The sequence below is a fragment of the Anoplopoma fimbria genome, chromosome 14 (assembly GCF_027596085.1).
Source record: "Anoplopoma fimbria isolate UVic2021 breed Golden Eagle Sablefish chromosome 14, Afim_UVic_2022, whole genome shotgun sequence".
NCBI classification, from domain to species: Eukaryota; Metazoa; Chordata; class Actinopteri; order Perciformes; family Anoplopomatidae; genus Anoplopoma; species Anoplopoma fimbria.
In genome coordinates, this window is record NC_072462.1 from 8,452,617 (window position 1) to 8,474,305 (window position 21,689).

At 39.4% G+C, this 21,689-nt stretch overlaps 1 protein-coding gene across 1 annotated transcript in view; it reads right to left on the minus strand.

The window, feature by feature from the left end:
* The window catches only part of atp8b1 (ATPase phospholipid transporting 8B1), a 33,847-nt gene extending 13,569 nt beyond the window's left edge, over positions 1-20,278 (minus strand). Inside the window, exons 1-12 of the mRNA XM_054612797.1 lie at positions 19,883-20,278; positions 9,866-10,047; positions 9,486-9,583; positions 6,100-6,213; positions 5,898-5,996; positions 5,324-5,385; positions 4,916-4,988; positions 3,588-3,658; positions 2,945-3,027; positions 2,393-2,551; positions 1,687-1,775; positions 382-572 (exon numbers count right to left, since the gene is read on the minus strand). Of these exons, the coding sequence (XP_054468772.1) occupies positions 382-572; positions 1,687-1,775; positions 2,393-2,551; positions 2,945-3,027; positions 3,588-3,658; positions 4,916-4,988; positions 5,324-5,385; positions 5,898-5,996; positions 6,100-6,213; positions 9,486-9,583; positions 9,866-10,028 (1,202 nt within the window). The 5' untranslated portion in view covers positions 10,029-10,047; positions 19,883-20,278. The remainder of the gene's footprint in view (positions 1-381; positions 573-1,686; positions 1,776-2,392; positions 2,552-2,944; positions 3,028-3,587; positions 3,659-4,915; positions 4,989-5,323; positions 5,386-5,897; positions 5,997-6,099; positions 6,214-9,485; positions 9,584-9,865; positions 10,048-19,882) is intronic.
* Positions 20,279-21,689: the final 1,411 nt, after the last annotated feature.

Genomic DNA, 21,689 nt, shown 5'->3' on the forward strand with positions numbered 1-21,689 from the left:
AATCATACTCTGCTAATGTTAGCTTCACAGGATTTTCCCGGAGAAACATCACGTTTTATAAACATACATCTCCTTCCAACCTCTAGCGAGCATTACTTTAACACAACGTTAAGCTACAACTAGCTCAAAAACCCACTTAACCAGCCTGAAAATGAAGAAACTCTGGATTGCATGAGAGTCGATGGAGCAGAGCAGGATAGTTTGTCCGACCCTGGTCGGTGCCGGATGAAGCTACGCTATGTTTGGCCAGTCTGCATTGAGAGGCAGAACTTGGCGAAGGTTTCCTGAGACAGGAAGGGGAGCGTTACATCCATACTCAAATCCAGTATCCTTGACACTACTTATCCTAACACCTAAATATGTGGGTAAGGTTTTACAAACCTGACGTATAGCGAAATGGGCACCATGGTGTTGAGGACGATGATGTATCCCCAGAAGCTGAGGAAGCCTCTGTGGGAGGCGTCCTGGTTTTTGCCATCGAACAGATACCAGGCCTTGGAGCCGATGTCGTCGTACCAGAAGGTGTGCCCGATGGCCAGACCTGCGCACACAAGGACCAGCAGCACGAAGATCTACAGGGAGGGAACAGAAACACAGTTACACAATGGGTGACTACCAAAAAGGCCCAATAATATGGATCAATAAAGAACATGTAGCTGACTACCACAGCTTACATGGGCCATTGTAGGTTAGAAATAAATTAATTACAACAGTGGGGTAATATCCCAAGAAAGATCTCAGAATATTATGAATTTATTAGATCAAAGTAGTAAATTAATGAGAATATTTTTTTTATTGTCCAATTGGAAGTCATAAATGTGGAAAAATACTGTTTTCCGTCAAAAAAACAGATCGCTTTACTTTGCGAGGTTGCATCAACCTCATCACACGACAGAAGCCACCTTTAAACACCTCTGAAACTTGAACCACAGAGTGCAAAACAGTGGTTACGCCACAGCCGCCATTGAGGGTCGTCCCCCAATCAGAGGATCGGCGGTTCGATCCCTGGCTCCGGCAGTCCATGTCGATGTGTCCTTGGGCAAGACACTTAACCCCAAATTGCTCCCGCAGGCTGTTCTGCGGTGTATGTATGAATGTTAGTTAGGGTCCTGATGGGCAGGTGGCACCTTGCATGGTAGCTCCTGTCATCAGTGTATGAATGGGTGTGATTGGGTGAATGATTAGTAATGTAAAAGCGCTTTGAGTGGTCGGAAGACTAGAAAAGCGCTATACAAGTACAGTCCATTTACCATTGTCTGAATTTTGTTGCGCCCAAAGTTGTACTTAAATGTCAAGGATGGCCTCTAAGCTAGGCAAAGTTCCTGAAATATATATATGGGCATTTTCTTTTCAGTTCTTTTTGCGCAATTACATGAATTCTGACATTGGTATGCATTGTATTTTATTTCATGTTAGGCCTGTATTATTTTGCCAATGGGTTATCGGATTAATCGAGAAGATTGCAGTTTCTGATTTCCAAAGCGAAGGTCCTGAAAGATACATACATTTTATTTTATTTTATTTATATATATATATATATATATATATATATAGTAGCATTTTTTGCACTCAGCAGCTCACATTCCTGCAGTCTTTACAGGTGGCATCTGGGGTATGACTAGGTTGATTGAAACTTGTAAAGTGGACTGACATTGTTCCATGAACTTGGCCTCCTACTAGTCTTACCGTGTAAACCATGTAGTTCATCAGCTCATCAATTCTGGTCCTCTTGAACCTCGTCTTCCCGCTGTTCCTCATGATTTTGGTGTCGGCTCCTACGACGTCATACATCAAAATGTTGAATGCTAGCCATTGCAATCAGTCATGGTTATCAATCATTCATAATTTTATAAATGATTTACTATTACGGTCAAACTTAATTTCTTAATTAGGAATTAATGGTGATTTGGCTGCAATTATTTGAATTTTATCAATCCATAAATAGTTTTGACTGTAAAATGCAAAATTAATGAGAAATGCAAAAGACGGCGTCTTCAAATGTCTTCTCTTGCACCATCAACCCAACAACCAAAGATATTCAATTTACTATCACGTCAGACAAAGAAAATAATTAACCAATTATCGAAATTGTTGCAGATCAATTTCTTTTTTATCAGCAATTAATTGTTTGAGCTCCAATTTAGATTGTTCCTGCATATCAATCAGGTGTCGCCTAACGCAAGAAAGCAAAAAAATTCAAAACTTTTTTTCATATTTTATGGAAAGGGATTGGTTATGCATAGTCAATGTGTTAATGTTGCTAAACTGTGCAATCAACTAAAGGTGAGCTGCGTATCAGCCCAACTAAGATGTCGCTTATCCACATCTTCAGTGTACACTTGTCAGTGTACGCTGAAATGCTCTTTTCACAAATTTTTGATTGGGTTCACACCTGCGAAGATGATCAGGCCATGACACACTTCAGTGTTTCGGATCTTGCAGCCTCGGAGCAGCATGTTGTCCTGGTCCAGAGGGTAGCGCTCCCCGTCCCACAGCATCGTCCCCACAAACTTGTCCAGGCGGTTGTTCGGCTCCTCGCACTCGATCAGAGCTATGGGAGAAACGAAAGGACACGAAGACGGCTTTCAATTAAATTAGAAGGTGAAATATCAAGAACGTAACGAGCGCACTGATATTCTTCAGAATATCCTTCATTAAGTACCGCACTCGTTGCATAATGCAAACACAAAGCGTGCTTATTAATATTCTTTAAGAAAATGCAGTTTGAAAATGTTTCAAGTTTTTCAGTTATCATTATGATTATTATTCCTCTCAATATACAGCGTATAGTTAACTTAAATAAACAATTTATATTTTTAAAATGAAATATATTTTTACTTTAAAATGAAAACTTTGTTTTTGTTCTCAGGAAAGTCTCTGAGTGACTAAAAGTAATTCAGATTTATGCAAATAAACTTGGCTCCTAGTAGTGAACCATGCTTACCATTAAAGTCAGCGAGCTCACGCATCTCCTGCAGCTTCTCATCGGTCACTCGGAGTCCCAGCTTAAACTTCAGGTTGGTCTCCCTGAGGAAGCAGACATACAGTTAAACAGATGAAAGATCATAACAGTTGGATTAAGACGGAAAGGATTTTTTAAATGTATAATTCACTCCCATGTTGTTAGGAAATAACGTAATCAGTATGGATAAATAAAGCCAATTTATGGGGGGAAAAAAAGAATTATCTGATGCAAGCTGCATGCCACAAAGCTAGTTAGTTCCATTAGAGTCACCTGCAGGCCTCTCTGTTTGATTTAAAAGGCGTTTCTCACTTAATTGCAGCACAAACGGTCACACTGGTCACATGGCCGAGCTTGGCAGAGTTTGTTTAGCTCTTGGCAGAAGCTCTTTACACATTTGCTCTCCTCTTATCTGTGAGTAATGTGTTGACTGAACTCTGAAACTACGGCTCAAACAAAAACTTGTGGGAGCCAAGAACGCTGAGCAGCAGTCACTCTAAAGCAGACTATATTCTATTACTCAATTTCGATATCATGGTCAATATTGCAGTTCAAAACAAAGTGTGAATAACACTAACTTATGATACGATTTTGGTAAAATTAAAAAAAGGTTGGAGAGTCTTACCCGTCGAGCTCAGCCGTTTCTACATAGGTGAGGCTGTTTGGGTTGGAGCTGGATAACAGCAGGACGTCAGCCTGAAGAGGATAATAAATATATACACGTTAAAAAAAGAAAAGAAAAGAGAATTCATCAAGCACTCTGAAGGGTTTAACACTCAAATCCAACTACACATCTGCTTCTGGTGTATTTCTGCCCATTTTCAAAAATGTGTAAGATTTAGGGAAATCTTTTAAGCAGAATTGGAATTTAATATTCATAACTATGTTTTGGTTCGTTAAGAATAAGCCGTTTATATCTATATAGGGAGCAGGTCCTCTACACAGAGCACCGCTGTCATTGTTGTTAATCAGTTCATTTATTAACTACATTTTATTATTTTTTATTTCGGTCTATAAAACTTCATAGTACAGTACTGCTCACAAAAGTCACAATAAATCTCTTCCTGTTCCAACCTAACAGACACTGGTACTTAGTTAATCTTAACCTAACTGGTTCTTGGCATAGCCTTGACTTCATCAACCATCAGATATTATTAGATATCCTAGAACAGTGGCTCAATGCGTTTTCATTTTGGCTTAACTTAGGTCTGAACTTTGCTTAATGAAATTAAACGTGGCAGACATTTCTACAGTTTAATAAAAACAACCTCTTTTTGGACCTTGTATTATGGTTCAGTCATGCTTTCTTCTTCTGAGAAATATACAAAATGTAATTTATATTTTAAACATTTGACACTTTACTTGTAAATATCAAATATAAAAAGTAATGCATGTTGTTTTGAAGCTTGCGTAGGTAACATTTTGGAAAACCAGCAAAAATACTGTCCATTTTAAAATCATCCAACTTAAAAACTCAGCCCAGTGCTGCCAATTATTTTCCAATGAAAGTAGTTCCAAAAGTCGCTAAATCTTGTGAGAAAGTTGCCAAGTTGTCAAAACTGAACACCCATCCCTTCAGTCCTCCAGAGCAACTCCCCCAAAATTAGCTCCAACCACATATACCAGATTTAGTTTTCTTCTTCTATTGTCAGATCATATTATTTAGTGATCGCTGTAAGTTAAGAGAATTTCAACAAATATGACCGATAAATATGTTACCTTCCCTAGCTCTAATATGTGCTTACTTACTGACCGTAAACAGATCTACAGCAGTTTGCCTGGTTAGCGCTAGCTAACTCTGATAAAGTACAACAGCTGTAGACCCCTCTGGGTCAGCTGGAAATGGCAGGAAGCCACACGAGCACATTTAAACAATCTGTTCACCTGCTTCAGTCAGTCAGCCAAAAAAAAAACGTTACACAGCTCAGCAAAAATGATCTTGACTCATCATACCGGAATGAAGTCGTTCTTCTTCAGTCGAACCACGTCTCCAACCTGGATGTTGCTCCACTTCAACTCTTGAAACCTGAAGCAGAGACCAATCATAGTTTTTGTTTGTATGTTCTCATCACTTTTTACACAGACAAGACAAGAAAATTTAGGGAGTGTCCACTGGCTAGCCCACATTGTACAGGAACAAACCTCAAATACAGCAAAAAATATGCCCTAATATGCGTCAGATGTTAAAGTAGAATTATTTCAAAATGCTATATAAATGCTCAAAATACTTCTTGGTTTAACGTTCAGTATAAACCAGGAACTTGAGCTACTTTCATTTCTCAAACCTTGCGTCAGTTTTTTAAGATGGTGGATATCTTGTTTTATGACCCAAAGCAAATAGAAAATGATCTTTGTTCTGACCCTCCGTCCAGCAGCACATCACACTTCCTGTTGTTAATCTCCTTGTCCATCCTGTGCCGCGCCTGGAAGAATTTTCGTTAAAAAGAGGTCAGGAAAATCTGGATCATTTACCACCTATGTAATCCCATGACAAACTGTAGCTTGAACAGCAATCAATCGATTTCTGAATATTTTCATATGGATTTTAAGCAGTTGTTGGCTGCATCAATCATTAATAAGCTTTCAAACTTGTTTATTTACTTTTTAAAGAAATCTTTTTTTTTTAAATCCAGTATAATCTTCAAAAAGGTACATACTTGTGCAACAGCTAAATTAAAACTGACTTGTGATATGAAATGTAGTATGTTGCCAGCAAAACAGCTGTCTCTAACGTTCTATGGATTAGTGATTGCTGGAAACAAATGTAGCTAAACCCCGAGCTTGAAGTAGTTGGACAAAAAAAATATCCTATTTCAAGGTCCACTTAGATTTAGAAGAAAAAAACCCAGATATAACCTGAAGTTATATCTGTGTTTTGTGTGTGTGTGTGTGTGTGTGTGTGTGCGCGCACGTCTTTCAAAAAGAGAAGCCTTACCAGATCGTCGACCAGGTCTTTGATGGCAGTGACTCCCAGCACCACCACCAGAGGAATCAGTGTGGTGTACCAGGGCAGAGTAGTAATGTCCGGAATAATCTAACAAAATAATATAAAAATACAGTTGATGGCACTTATTGGTCCTTTTGGACTTTAACACTGTAAATCAGATGACAGGGGTCAGTATCTTTTTGGGATGTACCTGTAGGATGAGCAGAGCCAGGAAGTAGAGGTTGGCGACTCTCTTGAACTGCTCGTACAGGTTCAGAGGGAGGAAGGTGAGGACGTTGTACTTGTACGTCTTGATGGCATTTCCCTGTAGAGAAGAAACAATGAAATGATGGTTGCAGAGTCAGTTATCATTTTATCAAACTGCAGAAAATATGCTTCTTAAAAAGGGACACTACGCCAATGTTACACATGAGGAGCGGTTTGTTGCTGATTAGGAATACTACTCAACCTGTGAAAACAGTTGCATATTGCCGCCTGTGCGATACTCTGAGAAAATAACCCAGCTGATGTCATCCAGTTTATTGATCTCATCAAATTTATAAACAGAAAGTCTGTGTTACAAACTGCTTACTAGGCAGGGAGGGTCTAATGAAAAGACTATCAAGTTGCATTAAGGGGAATGTAGGATGCAACATTTTGACTCTTGAACCATGCTAATAAACTCTGCTGCTAAGATTTCGAGCAAAGTTTCAATCATAGACTGAATAAGAGAAGTGTATGCCATCGATGTGCATAAATCATTGATTTGCGGACTTCTGTTTTGAAACCTCCAGTTTGGCATTTTGTCCGTCGCCACCTTGGATTTAGGACATCTCCATCTTGCTTTTTTGCAACCAGTGAAGGGAAGTGACCATATTTGGTCTGCAGAGGAGTGATGTAGAGACGCCGTATAAATCTCTGGAAGCTGTAGCAACTCAGCTCAATCACAGAGTAACCACGCCCTAAAGCATACTCCACTTAATGCTCATTTGACTCTAAATGGACCATAATACTAATGCGAAATGAGCATCATGCTGTAATGAAGAAGACTTGAAACTAGAGATTGAGACCATAAACTCATGTTTACAATGTTTACTGAGGGAATAAATCAAGTGAGAAGTAGAGTCATTTTCTCATAGACTTCTATACAATCAGAAGAGTCGCTTTTAGAGAGAATGCAGGTTTAATCGGCTTCACTTTTCAGAACCAGAGGTGGCAACCTGGTTTCACAGCAGTAAATACTGCAGCTGCCCTTAGAAAGTACTTACTATTGCAATCAGCATGTATTCAATTGATACAAACAATTGCATCTTGAGGCGTTTGCCCAGAATCAGCAGGTATAACGGTGTCTGTGGTAGTGAGGCAGTGCTGTGCTGTGTTGTGTTTCAGCAGAGGATAACCATCTGAACTTTACATTACAGCCTGGTTTCCACTCAGCGTAAAGTCCTTTCACCTCCAACAGTGTTGGTGTCTTCTACCAAGACACTGAAGTCCTACCAGCTCCAGATCTGTTCTGAGAGTCTTATTTCACAGAATAACATCAACTGTACTGCCTGGAGGGCAGTCAGCGTTCCACCTGACCCTAAAGGTGATGGATGGGCTTGAAGGTCAGAGCTTTGCGAAGGACAAACAAGTTATTCTACACCAAACTGGGGAAACTGTTTTATTTCTTCATTGATCTGACTTTGTGCACAGGGTCAAACACAATTTGTTGTGACAAAGTTGGAGGCACACTACAGTCTAAAAATATCATCGGATGCTGTAGAACTAACAAAGGAACTAGCCCATTCCAGGAAAAAAAAAAGCGCCAGACCAAAGTATGTGGTCAAGGGGCGGGGTTAGATAATCGCTTTGCTGAAATGTGTCCTCTCCAACCGAAGCACTAGTATCCGTGTTGACTGTGCAGGGAGTGTCCGAGTTTGTAGAGACGTCAGTAATAAGAACAGAGCTGCATTTCATTACAGACAACCATCAGAACTCTGACAAGTTATAGTCACGATTCATAAAAACATTCATAACCTTTTCTACCATCTCTCTCCCCCAGCTTTCTGGTAGATCTAGGACTCTAAAATGGACAAAGGGTTACTGTTGAAGTTGTTGGAAACATGTTCTGGTTTCAGTCCCACAGGGTCTTGCTGTGTCTAATGTGTCTATTAGTGAAATACAGGTCGGCTCAGCTGGGTGATCAGCTTTCAGCCTCCGCAAAGACCGACGACACAAAAACACCTCAAATGACTCAGCAGAAACAGAGAGGGGACTGAATTAGCACAGCTGGCTTCCTCTTTGGTGTTTAATACTCACTTTTCTTTGGGACTCTTTGGGATTATTCAAATATTGTACTAGATTTGGCTAAAATCCCTCAGACATGTACAGTATGAGGACGGTTAATGTGTACTGATGCCCATCTTACACATGATTTTGTTTGCTCAGTTAAAGATAAACTCAGTATTTCATACATCATTTATGGTTCATACATTTCTTTGCCATCGAAAGAGGTTTTAATAGTGAAAAACAAATCACTTTGTCTTACTAAAAAAACTAAAATTACGAACATTCATGTGATTTAAAGTTTAACTATGTAACTTTTGAATAAAGAAATAGCACAGTCTTCCTCTTACAAATGAAAAGTTTCATTGATAAGCAATAAAATTCACAATGATTTAATACAAAAAGGGGTTTTGCAGGTGCAGTCTTTTATACTCCCAAACGGACGAGTACACAGGACACTGTGGAAACCACGGACGCAAAGCAGTTCTCTTTACTCTGTTGGCTTGGAGGAAGTGTTCCACACTCTAACAAAACATGTTGGCATATGTCGCTGTCCTATAATTGTCTTTTTTGGCCAATGCAGGAAGGAGGATTTTGGGCTCAACATTTTGTAGCACCAGTCATATCTGGTAGTAAAAGTGACGAGTTTGGGTCTCAGTTTTGAGTTTTATGCAGAACTCCACACCAATGTTTTTTTTCTGCTTATTGACAACAAAAACTACTTCTGATCATTTTCCCAATTCACCAGTCAGGTTTTAGGTTAATTTCCCTCGTTCCAGGTAGGAATTGTGTTCAATTTATTTCTATTAGAAACTTGAAACTCTTTCATTTAAAGTAAAGGCCATTTTTAAAGTCTCTTGTTGGCACAGCGCTTGGTATACATTCTGACATTCAATAGTTGAACATAAATAGTTATGACTTGTGAATAAAAAAACTTGCTCTCTTCCAGTCTTTGAATATCAGACTTGCCTTAAACACCATTTCTTAACCCACAATGACAAAATAACCTGGACAAAACACTACCGGGAAATGTTGACGGATCGATCATCTCTCTGCTGAAAGTTTTAATTCTCTGCAGGTCGATTGTGATAAAAATGAATGGAAACAAATTCCTATCTAATGAACGCTGGATGATGATAAAAATAGTCAACATAATGAATAGCAAAAAACAAGCTTGTCCTGCTCTTTGTCCAGGGTGTGTCAGCCATGCTCAGCTCTATATGCTTAGGAATCATTTCTCTCAGGACCAACAAGTGGGAGGATAAAGGCGCCTTCGGACCATTGAAGTCCATTAAATAGCAGTTTTATGTCATGCATGACAGAACTTACAGAGTATCTGCTCTTCTTGATGCATAGGAACACTTTTTTCTGAAACTCTGGCAGGTGGTGATATGGTCGGTCGTTGGCTTTCACCTTCCATCCCATCTCTGAAACAGAAAAACATTTCAAAAATGGTTTCCCTAACATAAATGTAAAATGTAAACTACAGAATAAATAATAATGTTTTGTAACTGAAGTCGACAGCTTCCATCTGATTCCAGTCTTTATGCTAAGCTAGGCTAATCACATTCTGGATGCAGAACAATGAAACTGATATCAATCTTCTTACGAGTCTCTGAGAAAAATGGCCGACAAAAGAGATTTCACAAAATAAAGTTCATGCAAACTCAATTTAAAAGAAAGTCATAAATGTGTCTTAAGCGACTCACCGCTGGGTTTAGCCTCCACCGGCGGTTGCGGGGCCCCTGGCAGCTCTTCTGGTTCATCTTCAGAGCTCGGCTCCAGTTCGTCATCCGTCTCGTCGTCACTGTACGGCATGACCTCATCGTCAGGCCCCAGGGAACCCTGGGAGTCCACGCGATGCCGATTCATCTTGGCACCTTAGGTATCTCTGAGAAAGAAGAAGAGTTTCAGTTCATAAATAAATGTAACATGACATAATTCAGATTTTTAAAGCAATCTGAAAATAAATAAGTGCTGCATCCAAAAGGTTTCTTTAACCATCAAAAACCAACAATCTGACAATCACACCCATTTTAGCCATTTAAGCTACAGATGCTTTTTCTCTGATTGAACTTTTCTTGAAAAGTTTTCAGATTTTTTATTAAAAAGTCCCACCTGCTGATTTTCATTCTAAGAACTGTAATTGACACCAAGGCTCCATACTAACTTTCTCCATCACAATACCCCGAAGTCAGTGTAAACTGATTTAAAATGAAATTCGACATGTTATCCTGTTACTTTGTTATTGTCATTTATAGCGGATACTATGAAACACAATTCAAATGATTAACGTATGATGGTTGCTACCATGACCGCAGGATTGACCTGCCGCTTGAAATGGGTATTAACGCAACTAAAATTAGACGCGTTTAACGACACATCGTACAACCTAATTCATTTGGAGCATGCCGAGGCCTTTGGGATTTTTTGGATTCAGTTAGATGGCGTTGAGCCTACAGCAAAGCTAAGTCCATGATTGGAAACGTCCCTTCGGAAACCAACAGTGCAGCCATGTTTTTAGGGACAGAGCAAACATCTTGACATTTAAAAAAAAAAAAAAAAGGAGAGAGAAGCAAAGAAACCCTCAGACAGTCAACTGATGTTTGCTGTAACATTGACAGTGACATTCTTTACATTGACAAGCCAAACATGTTCAAAAATGACACATCACCTCTTTGTACTTGAAAACAAAATGTAGCCGGAAAGATCAGACTGCCAAGAAAGAGCAAAGACAGAACAAGGATGCAGATCAAGTGAATCAGGAAACAAGAATCATATATTAATCAGCGGTTAGAAATCAAGTTCAGAGGTAATCTGCATGTCTTAACTTTATGATACAGCTGATGGATCGGTTCCACGCAATCTATTGTGTACGGTCATTGATACTAAATACACAAGCGGAGAAATAAAGAGCTGCAGTTCAGGTTTACCTGCCGATGTCATATGATGCGTTGTGTGATGACTTTGCGGCACGCGTTTGTGTGTTAAAGTGTCATAATGAATATGCACAATTCTGTGACTCTGAGGAATGTGACCGCACCTTCTTTATCGCTCAATTCTCCCTCACTAGAGACCAATGTCTCCGCTTGACTCAAATGGCGTTTTGAGTCAAAACTGATGTGTAGCCATGCCAATGTACTGGTTTTTAAGTGTGGAGGGGAGCGGAGTAAAAATAAACTACAATGTCTGCTGTTATTTAGAGACCTTTTGCGGCGCACCACGGCCCTCATTGGTTCCATCGCTTTTTAACCGAGAAACCGTATTTTGTGTCATGATGCCAAACGAGGCAATCAACCCGAAACTCAGTGGGTCGGGCGGATTCAAATGGTCTTGACCCTGGCTGCCAGAAATACTCACTAGATCACCGACTGTGTACTAATCCGCCGCTGAAAATAGTCCACAACAAAAGCACTATTTCCTCCTGTTTGATTAACGTTTGATAAAAACTACAGTACCCATCTGTTTTAGTATATTACCGAGCCTTTAGACAGCAAATCCTCTGCATCGTTAGAAATCATCGTCAACCAATATCTGCCTGACAACTCCTGTTTAGCAGGTGCCGAGTTTGAGTTGGCGCTCCCATCAGTTTAATGTTTAATGATGCGAAGGAGTCCATTAGCACAGCTGATAAGGTTCATTAGTACGGTCTCCAAGAACAAATACACCTAAAAAGAGCTAAACAGTGTCACGCAGGGACAACAGCAGGATTCAAACTTGGGAAATGGAAGGTTTAAAGAGAGAGTTTATAGTCCAGACCAAATGTCCTTTTCCCTCTTCTAGATATGTGCATTTTCTGTTCCATCACTGCGTAGTTTTTAGTTCTCTTGATTGATAGGAATTTATTTTATTTTGAAAGTTTATACAAGAGCATGCGGGGCAGAAGTTTACAGCCTACCAACATGAACATTCAACTTAAAAGCACCACTGTGCCAAAGTACAGCCTCACAGATCTGATAGCAAAGTACAGAAGTATTATCAGTACTTAAGGTATAAAAAGGTTAAGAACAAATTATGCAGAATGCCCTGTAAAGTATATTATATTATTCTGCTTTTATCACTAACAAATACATGCAAGAGCATGTTTTAAATACTTTGTATACTACTGGGTAGATCGGTGGTATAATACTGCTGCATTATATCATAGAAGTGTATCCGGTGGTTTTTTTATGGCGTATTCTGTGACTGAATGAAACTCTGGTGGGTCACACAAGTCTGCACATGAAAACGGAGTGACGAGGGGGAGGAGAGGAAAGAATGAGAGTAGGAGGGAGTAAATCCGATGACATCCAGCCAAACGACGTGCCGCAACAAATGAATACACAACCACCACTAAAGCCCTGCGTCACTATCAGAAACGCGGCATCATTGGAGGCATGCACACTGCTAAAAATAAAAGGTTTCCTTGATTGTGAAAGAAAAAGAAACCAGTCTTTGTACCTGCACTGGCCTGGTTTGGAGCGTAAAAAAATAGAGGCTTTACGCAATACATGGTCTAAATCAGGCCCGTGTCCTCTCCAGATATTATGAGTTATATATTAAATCATCGAGATGTAATGAAACACAGTCAACTCATTATTCTGATTGGCTCAACATGTCCGGCAGCACGGTTTTCTAGATAGAAGACTATGTTTAAAGCCTCAGTAGTTTTGGAGTTGCTGTGTGGAGTTTGGGTCCTGCATCACCCCCATGCCCCGCCCTCCTAACCTGCTCAATATCTCACCCAGGCACGGACGGGGGTTGTGTGGGATTCTGGAGATCCCCTTTGGTTCTGCTTGTGTGGCGTCTCCCTAAATATATGCAAATTAACACAGCACAAAAGTCTGGATGGACGATCAACAGAGAAAGGGGTGGGGGGGTTGAAAGGTGATCCTTGTGGAAACAACAAACAAACAAAGGCTGCTCTGGTGCTCTCAAGAGTCAGGTTTGCAAGAGTTAAACAGAAGGCGCGATGACATGTGAAGAACAAGATGGACAGATAAAAAAAAGAAATAAGGAGTTGCTGTTGAGTTTGAGGAGCCAATGGTATCAGAGGGGTTTTTCTTTAAGTGATTTCCTCAACACAGGACTTTCTTGGATGATTTAACGATTACATATTTCAGTAATAGCCACCGCATTGCATTATTTTCGATTACTTTGCTAATTATTTTTTTAGATTAATCGTTTGGACAATAAAATGTCAGAAAATAGATAATGTCCATCCCAGTTTCTCATAGTCCAAGATGATGTCTTTAAAAGGTCTTGTTTTGTCAGTGCATTAAACCGAAGATATTTTTAGTTTAGAATGATAGGACAGGGATCAGCAGGAAATCAACATATTTGAGATGCTGATAGCAGGTTTTAATTTAACGATTTATCAACAATCAAAATAGCTGATTTCTCTTCTATTAATCATCTAAAAAAGTAGTCGTTGCACCTCTAATAAATTCATCCAAAATAAACCTCAGAATCCAAAAAGGTGTAGAAATTGAAGCTTGGTGATTGGGTGTTTCTTACCCTAAGGCACCTTGGGAGTCATAGTTACCTTCTACCTCAAACGTTTTCCTGTACGCAAGCCCCTAACTTTTAACTTTTCAAAGGGCCGCATTCTTTCTAGCGTGGTTGTTTTTATTGTTTTCTTTTGACAGTTTGATTAGTGCTCAAGCTGTGAGTCACGTACAGAAACGCTTGTTTCGTTCAGAACCAGAGGTGCCAAAAAAAAGCCCACCCCACTTACACATGGGTGGGGGAGGAGTCTCTTATACTGGCTCTAGGGCATGACAGAATAAGTTTTAGAGCCACTAAACTGTGAAAACACTGCATCCTCAATAGAAGAGGACTTTTCAGGAGAATTAACTGTTAAGGGCAAGTTTTGAAGCAAATTAAGACATTACAGCTACCGAGCCTGAAAACAGCCTCATCTTAAATAAAATAAAAAATAAAAAAAGAAGAAGAAAACCGGGGGCTCAGCAGCAACAGGTCTGCGAGGATCACTCGTCTCGGAAAACAGGTTTTCGGTTAATTGGCTTTGTGCCAAGGATGCTATGGCAACAGCAAAGAGAAAGAGTGGGACAGAGGAGAGCATACCTGAGCGACGACGGAAATCTGAGACGAGGGAGGAGGTGCGGATCTCGGTCAGAGGTTAGGAGGAAGCTTTGAAAAAATGTAATAAAGAGACTGTTTCTACGATGGTGACCCACAACCTGAAAACACAGCGGGGACCTGTAGATACTTCTTTTTAGTGTTCTAATGTCCCCTCTTAATGACTGAGTGTCCAGCTCTAACGCTTTGGGAGTCTTGTTTATAAAAAAAAAAAAAAAAAAAAAAAAAAAAAAAAAGGAACAACTCTTCAAATATCATTTCACATTTGTGAAATAGTTTTTTGAAATAGAGCAAACCTACTGGCTTTGATTCAGGGTTAACATTACATTTTCACGACTTTCCCATGCCTTTGAGGACAAATTTTCATGACCATACTTTCTCTGAAATGCCTAACAACGAAACGATCAGGGACGTTACCGTTCTGTCCTAACCAGTATATATATAATTCACCTTTTCTCAAGTTACATATTTCTGTTTAAAGCAAAATGTATTTAAAGCATGTGTATTTGGTACCAGTGTTATTTAAAAAGGTCGGTGGTTCAGGTATGCAGTGCGAAGACTGACGGCAGACTGAACCAGTAACAATGAACAACTACTATTAAGATAGTAGTTGTATATATTTACCTGTTAGTTGCGTGATATAAGATTTGTGTCTTTTTTTCAGTACATAGTGTCGCCTTCAGTAAAGGAACACAAAACGGGACCAGACACACAGGGGGACACATTCCAAAAATCTGTGTCCCAGAGGCACACTTCAGGACAAGGGAGGAGATTTTGAAGAAGATAAAAAAAAGAAATATCCTTGAATTCAATCCTGAATAGATCAAATAATATTGGCAGAAAAGCTAAAAATAGTCAAATCTTCAGAGTTATTTTTAGCCTGCATGGACATATTCGTGTTGAATGAATATGGCTGAATTTTGAACAAAATTTCAATTTCAATTAAATCTATGTAATCTATGTTTTTTTTATATCTTCTGCAAAAAAACAGCAATGAGAAAGTCCTTGCCAGACTCTGTAATTGTGATCTTGTAAGGTTGACAGAGCTGGTAAGTTCAAGAAGAGTGAAAGATATTTCACTTATTTATCGGGATGAGCTCCTGGTGTGATGGAGGTCTGGGCTACAGCGGAGGGGGAAAGTAACTGTGTGTGTGTGTGTGTGTGTGTGTGTGTGTGTGTGTGTGTGTGTGTGTGTGTGTGTGTGTGTGTGTGTGTGTCAGTCGGGTTAATGCAGAGTCGGGTTTCTGCAGCACCTGGGGGGGGGGGGGGGGGGGTCTGTTATGAGTCAACGTGCTGTTAACAAATCAGGTGGCAAACAAAAAGAATAAAGACTGACTGTTCTCTGCTGGATACCACTTAATGCAGTGACTCTGCACACAGAGTAGCACACATTGTGCCACTCTCTTGCTCTATCCATCATCTTTTTTAAGTTAAAGATGACGTGGGTTTTTGACACTTTGTAGTGTTAAACATGTGTTCAATGTTATAATCCTGGTTATATTCATACATGTTGAAAATATGTCTGAAGGACGTGTGCTGATAAAACAACATGACACACATATGTTGCAGCAAGGGCATTTAGTGCGGTCCCCCCACACAAACACACTTTACGCCCCTGTCCCGCATAGCCAACGAGAGCAGAAGAAGAAAACAGACTTGTGAAATGCCACGCCCACTTTGCAGCGGCAGTACTACTTCAGTGTGAAAATGGTCGAAGTACGGGTTTAAGTGCAACCCACGCGTTTGCTTGTTGCGTTGTTGGTATGAGAGCAGCGAGAGAGAGAGAGAGAGAGAGAGAGAGAGAGAGAGAGAGAGAGAGAGAGAGAGAGAGAGAGAGAGAGAGAGAGAGAGAGAGAGAGAGAGAGAGCGAGCGAGCGAGAGAGGTGTGCTCAGAGATATGCTGTTGACTATCCAAGCAGAGAGGAAATTAGCTTTTTGAAGTTATGAAATGTACAGTGTCACGCACACACAGTATTTATGGGGCATTTCTACCGTTTACATCACAGACGTTGTCGAGATGGTTTTGTGATCTAAATATATAGTTAAATTAAAGAAAACAAAAAAAAAGCCCAGCTAAACCTTTGTGGATAAAGCTGCACAATGCACTGTTACAGAGGGGACCTGTGTCACTTACAACTAGAATTTCCTGGATCTACAAACAACTCACCAGATTCTTCCCTTTGGCTAATTTTTAAAGAATAAACTTTTGTAGAGTAAAAATTAGGGCTGTATCTGGGAATTATTGCCATTGTCAATTAATGAGTTAGCTATTTTTTAATAAATAAATTAAATGTTCTCTAAAATGTAAAAAATGTCAATTTATATATTTATATGCGTGTGTTTCAGCTGTTAATGGAGATTAATGAGGCCAATGAGACGAGTCTTCATTGAGATTATCCTGGATTTCACTCACAGCTGAGAGTCCAGACAACAAATCCATAAACATCCCCTGAGCAAGGCACTAACACTGCCAAAGTTAAGGGTTCAGCTCCTATCTGGGAGATGTCTAAAGCCGCAGTAGTCGGCAGACGTCATGATAAATGACAGTCACAAAAAGGTAATTCATGCAGTGCTCCGCCAACAACAAAAAAACCTCACACTAACATTACTTTTGTAGTCAAATTGTATTTGACTCCCAATTTGTCTACAGGTGGGTAGTCCTATCGTGTGGTCATGTGCATGTATACGACAACGTGCATGTGCAATGCATACAGTACATGGCACCCATTTGTATGTACGCATGTGTTTATATAAGTTCTTACGCAGATGTATGCATTTGTGCCATGTTGCCTCTTTTCCCCATCTGTGTTTAAAATACCAAACAAATAATAAATATTGTAAATAAAAACTACTCAAATTTAAAATCTGATTTAACAATAGATTGGTGAAACTGATATATTTTAACAACATTTAAAAAGTACCAAAACCCCCCAGAAAGAATAGGGTTGTTACAAACAACACATGGCCGACATAGAGCTTCAGCCCCAAAAGGATCCAAAAGCTTACAGAAGAGGCCACGACGTCTTCACCTCAGCTAAACCTTCGAACCCCATTTGACTATCAAGTCGCAATTCAAATTCTGAGCCGCTGGTCTCAAGTTTTAAAATCATTTCCATAAGGAGGCAAACATTTCCATAAGCAAAAGGACTCAGACTGGCCCAAGCTCTGCTCTTTGTTTATGGAAAAAACAAACATCCTGGCTGCTCCGACACGCGAGCAGTCACTGTGTTTAGACACAACAACACCAGCTTTAAGATTGTGTCGGTGTGTTGCACTACCTGCCCAGCCTTTTGTTTTCAGTCACATGTGTATGTAGTGACAAGGTAAAGTCACACTCCACCCAGAATCTCTCTCTTTACCAGCAAAGAGCCCCCTTAGACCGGGAGGCAGCTTTCGTTCTCCTTATCTAAAATAGGCTCCGTACATCCGTCTGCCCATCCAACAGCTTTCCTGAAATCAGTTACTAAGCGATCAAACTCAAAGCAATGCGGTTATTTCTTTCAAACCAATGCAAAAGCTCAAAAGACAGATTGACAAATTATGTTTTTAAGGATAAGAATTGACTATGCAAACGAAACAACTGAGCCGGGTGCGGCAGTCCTGGAACAATGGGGCTGGGTGTCCGAACATTTTCAATACCAAGGCTGAAGATATCTAAATTTGGATACCAAAACTACATTTTTTTTTTCGATACACAAGCAGTCATACAAGACCTTTGTCTAAATAAAATATAGTTAAAATGGGCAGCTTTAAAAAAAGAATTATAAAATCAGGAAGTATCTGACCAAAGAATAAGTAAAGATATTAGTAATTAAGGCTCTGCAAAAATATCGATGTACCTTACTACCGCCATAGTTTTTTCAACCCAAGTGTAGTCTGCAACCACTATCGATACATAGAAAACTTTAAAATCCAATTTTAAATGGATCTAATATACCCTTTAAAATGCCTCAAATCCCTGTGTGTGTCAAACGACCTCCACCTCCGCTCATGTAGCGTCAGATGTTGCTGCCTATTTCCGTGTAAGCTAAAAGGACAGTGACCTCCCGGCCTTCCGTATGATCCGGCCGAAACTCCAACATGGCGTCTCACAAACAAGTGGCCTTATACTGTTGAGAGGCGCTATGTGATCCCGACTCATGACGGACGTAGCAGTGTAGTTAGTGCCCAAGATTCACAAAGAGGTGACGAAACGTGTCAAAACATGGCTCCCCCTGCAGAGAGAGTAGCCCTGACGTGCGATGTAAGGCGACTAGACCACCGGGTCAAATGTTACGATTACGTCACACCACAGCAAGTAACATTTTCAGCGCTAGTTTCACATTAAAATGAAAAATAAATTGAGTATTGCAATATTTTTTGTATCGTATTATATCGCGATATATATATAGTAACAAGTGTATTGCGACACGTATCGTATAGTGACAAGTGTATCTGGACAGATATTGGTTTCTATACTTTTGGTATACCAACTAGGGTTGTGCACTATTATTATATTAGATTGTGAACGATTAAAATGCCTCCCACACCCTCTTGTCAAAGTGTATAAGTATCATGCTACAATGCACAGTCTATCAGTTGTAGCTGGAAGCGATGTAGGGTAAGCCTGGTGCGTTTTAGGTGGAGTGAGCACCGTGCCAGACTCCGTTAAAAAACGACAAAAAAAACAAAACAACAGCCTTTTAAACGCCACGTTGCTCTTCAGCAACCGGTCAGGTGGCAAGTTGGGAAGCAGTTTGGCCATATGTGCTCTGATTATTTTGGCATGCAGTTGACACAACAGCCATCATTTTGCTTTAATGAAAACCTCAACTCCTGGTGTTCTCATCAATGTTGTGGAAGAAGGAAATAACGGGAATAGAAAGGGGAACCAGTGGTGGATTTATTTATGCTATTATGATATATTTTATTAGTTTATATTTTGTTTATACGATACATTTTATTTATGCCGATGTTAATAATGTGAATTTCCAAAAGTAACTAACAAGTACTTGAAAAAGGACCTGATGCATATTCAACAACAAAAAAAAAAAACTTTAAAAGTGTTACATTTTGTAAATGTTACCTTGTAGGTATGGCTATATTTATTTATTCTTTAATTGGGAAATAAGTTTGGTTCTACTACTCTGAAACTATCATTCCATTCCTTTATGTATATTCAGTGTCCATTTTATTAGGTACACCTAGCTAAAACTAAGGCAGTCTAATAATTTAAGAGAATACAGACAATACTATAATGTTTAGCTTTTAAAGAGTTAAAAAGGTTCAACTCAATGATCATTTTGGAGGTATGTAGCCTGCTGTGGTTTAACTGTTTTGACAGTTCAACCACAGCAGGCTACATTCTTCTATCAATGGGGATGGACAAATACACTATTGTAAAACAGTAGGCTACTTTAAATGTTTTTTAAGCTTGGGAAACAAAAAACTACCAACTTAAACCTAAGTTATAGGCTAATGTGAACGTTTTTGGGCTAACATTTTAACCCCCAAACAAAGCTTCCTAAGAGGGGAAGGTGAGTTGAGCAGCAGCCGCCCAGGTGAAACCCTCATCTTCCCTCTGTGCATTTGAAACGCCATTAAGCATTTACAAAAATACTACGAGTAAAACACGAAGAAACAATCACACATTCAACTGGACTTACCGCGTGTTCTTTGGCGAACTTGTATTTATAAAATAAAATAAAAAGCCTAATTTTGCTCTCAGTCGGTGTCCCGGGCGTTTTGTCACCGCACCATGTTTTCCTCTTCTTCCTGCTTGTGTAAAGGTGACCGGCGGTGGCGGCTGCGGGTCCCCGCCCTTCTCCTCCTCCCCTCCGCTGCCTCACCTCACCTGCTCTGCTCTGCCCCCGGACGAACCTGCCAGACCGGTCCGACAAGTCAAACGCTTCAAACGTCAATAAATAGCTCCTTAAAAAACACAACGCGTGTTGTTCGGCGCGGACGCGAGGTCTGCGGAAAGAGGGTGCGGAGGAGTTTCTGGTCATGTGACGCACAGGTAAAAGGTGTGTAATTGCATTCTTAATTAAACCAGGTGGTCGTTTACGGGGAGGAAGGTGCCTGCCCGCTGTTCCTGTCAATGTCTTTTAATGTTTTTTACTTGATTATATATGTTTTTTTTAATCATTTTAATAAAAGGCATTTGGGTTTTTACATAAGTAACATTGCTGCCTTTATTTTTTAAATAAGAATCATTTTAAATATGGAAAAGTTAAAGATGTATAACAGTAGAGCCTTCTTTTGTTGGTGTTCTCTTAACAGTTAAATAGAGAACCTTTATAATAGTACTTGCGTTAAGTAATTCATATCTATTTGTGAATATTTGTTTTCATGATTAAAAACTAACATAACAGATAATTGAGGCATTAAAGATGGTTACGAGCGGTACGGATTAAGGTATTCTGATACATTTTAAAGGATGTATGACACATAGAGTTACGAATGAATACGTTTTGCCAAGGAAACAGATGTACGGCATGGCTTATTATTTGTACTGTTACACCTGTTCACGAGAATGGAAGACACAAGAAATATAAAAGTTTAAAATGAAATAAAATAAGATAGAGGAAGAAATCTAATTGAAAAATAACAACATAATAAGCCAAATAATAAAAAGCATGTGCAATGAGAGGTATGATGTGTTTAATGAAAGACATTGATATTTAAAAAAATTGATTGTAGTTGTTGTAATAAAAGACTTTAAATTGGGAGTTAAATCCGTTTTTTTCTTGTTTTTGTTTGTGGATTACACATTATATTTTAGGGTTGTGTTTTTTCACTGCCAATTTGTGCGATCATAATTCTTAGTAGAACGTGTTGTTAGAAAGTGATTCCCGCCGGTGCCCATTGCATCGTAGACAATTCCACCACCAATCCCTGTGGTCATACACACATACACGGACAACATTACGCTTTATGTCTTTGAGATTAAACTACAAAGATCACACTAAACAAATGTATTTATCAAAAATATGTTGTAGGTTATTCCCCAAACACCTGAATAGTCTTTCGAATTTCACCTAATGAATATAAGGAGGGAGTAACTGCTGTCAACTCCAGCTATTTGTCAGCTATTAGGGTGAAGACCCAGAAAAAAGGGCGTATTTAATAGGTTACATAGTTATATTTTTTGCAATATCTCTAAATACTAGTATGAAAATAGTATTTTAAAACTTTGAGATTTTTTATGTTTTTTTCTTGCATAATTTAGGGCGCCCCTGTGGATGGATGGCGCCCCTGGTATTCATCTATACATGCCAGGGCCCAGTGGTGGGCATCAGATCGCCATCTAGTGAGCCACAGGGGTACTGCCAAATGGGTGGAGAATTTACAAAGCTAATTATTTTTTAATTTGATCTAATCAGCTCACAAATTCATATATATAAAAACTTCAAATAAAAATGCATGACCAGTTACATTTAAATATCACCACGCCAATCACAGACACACATG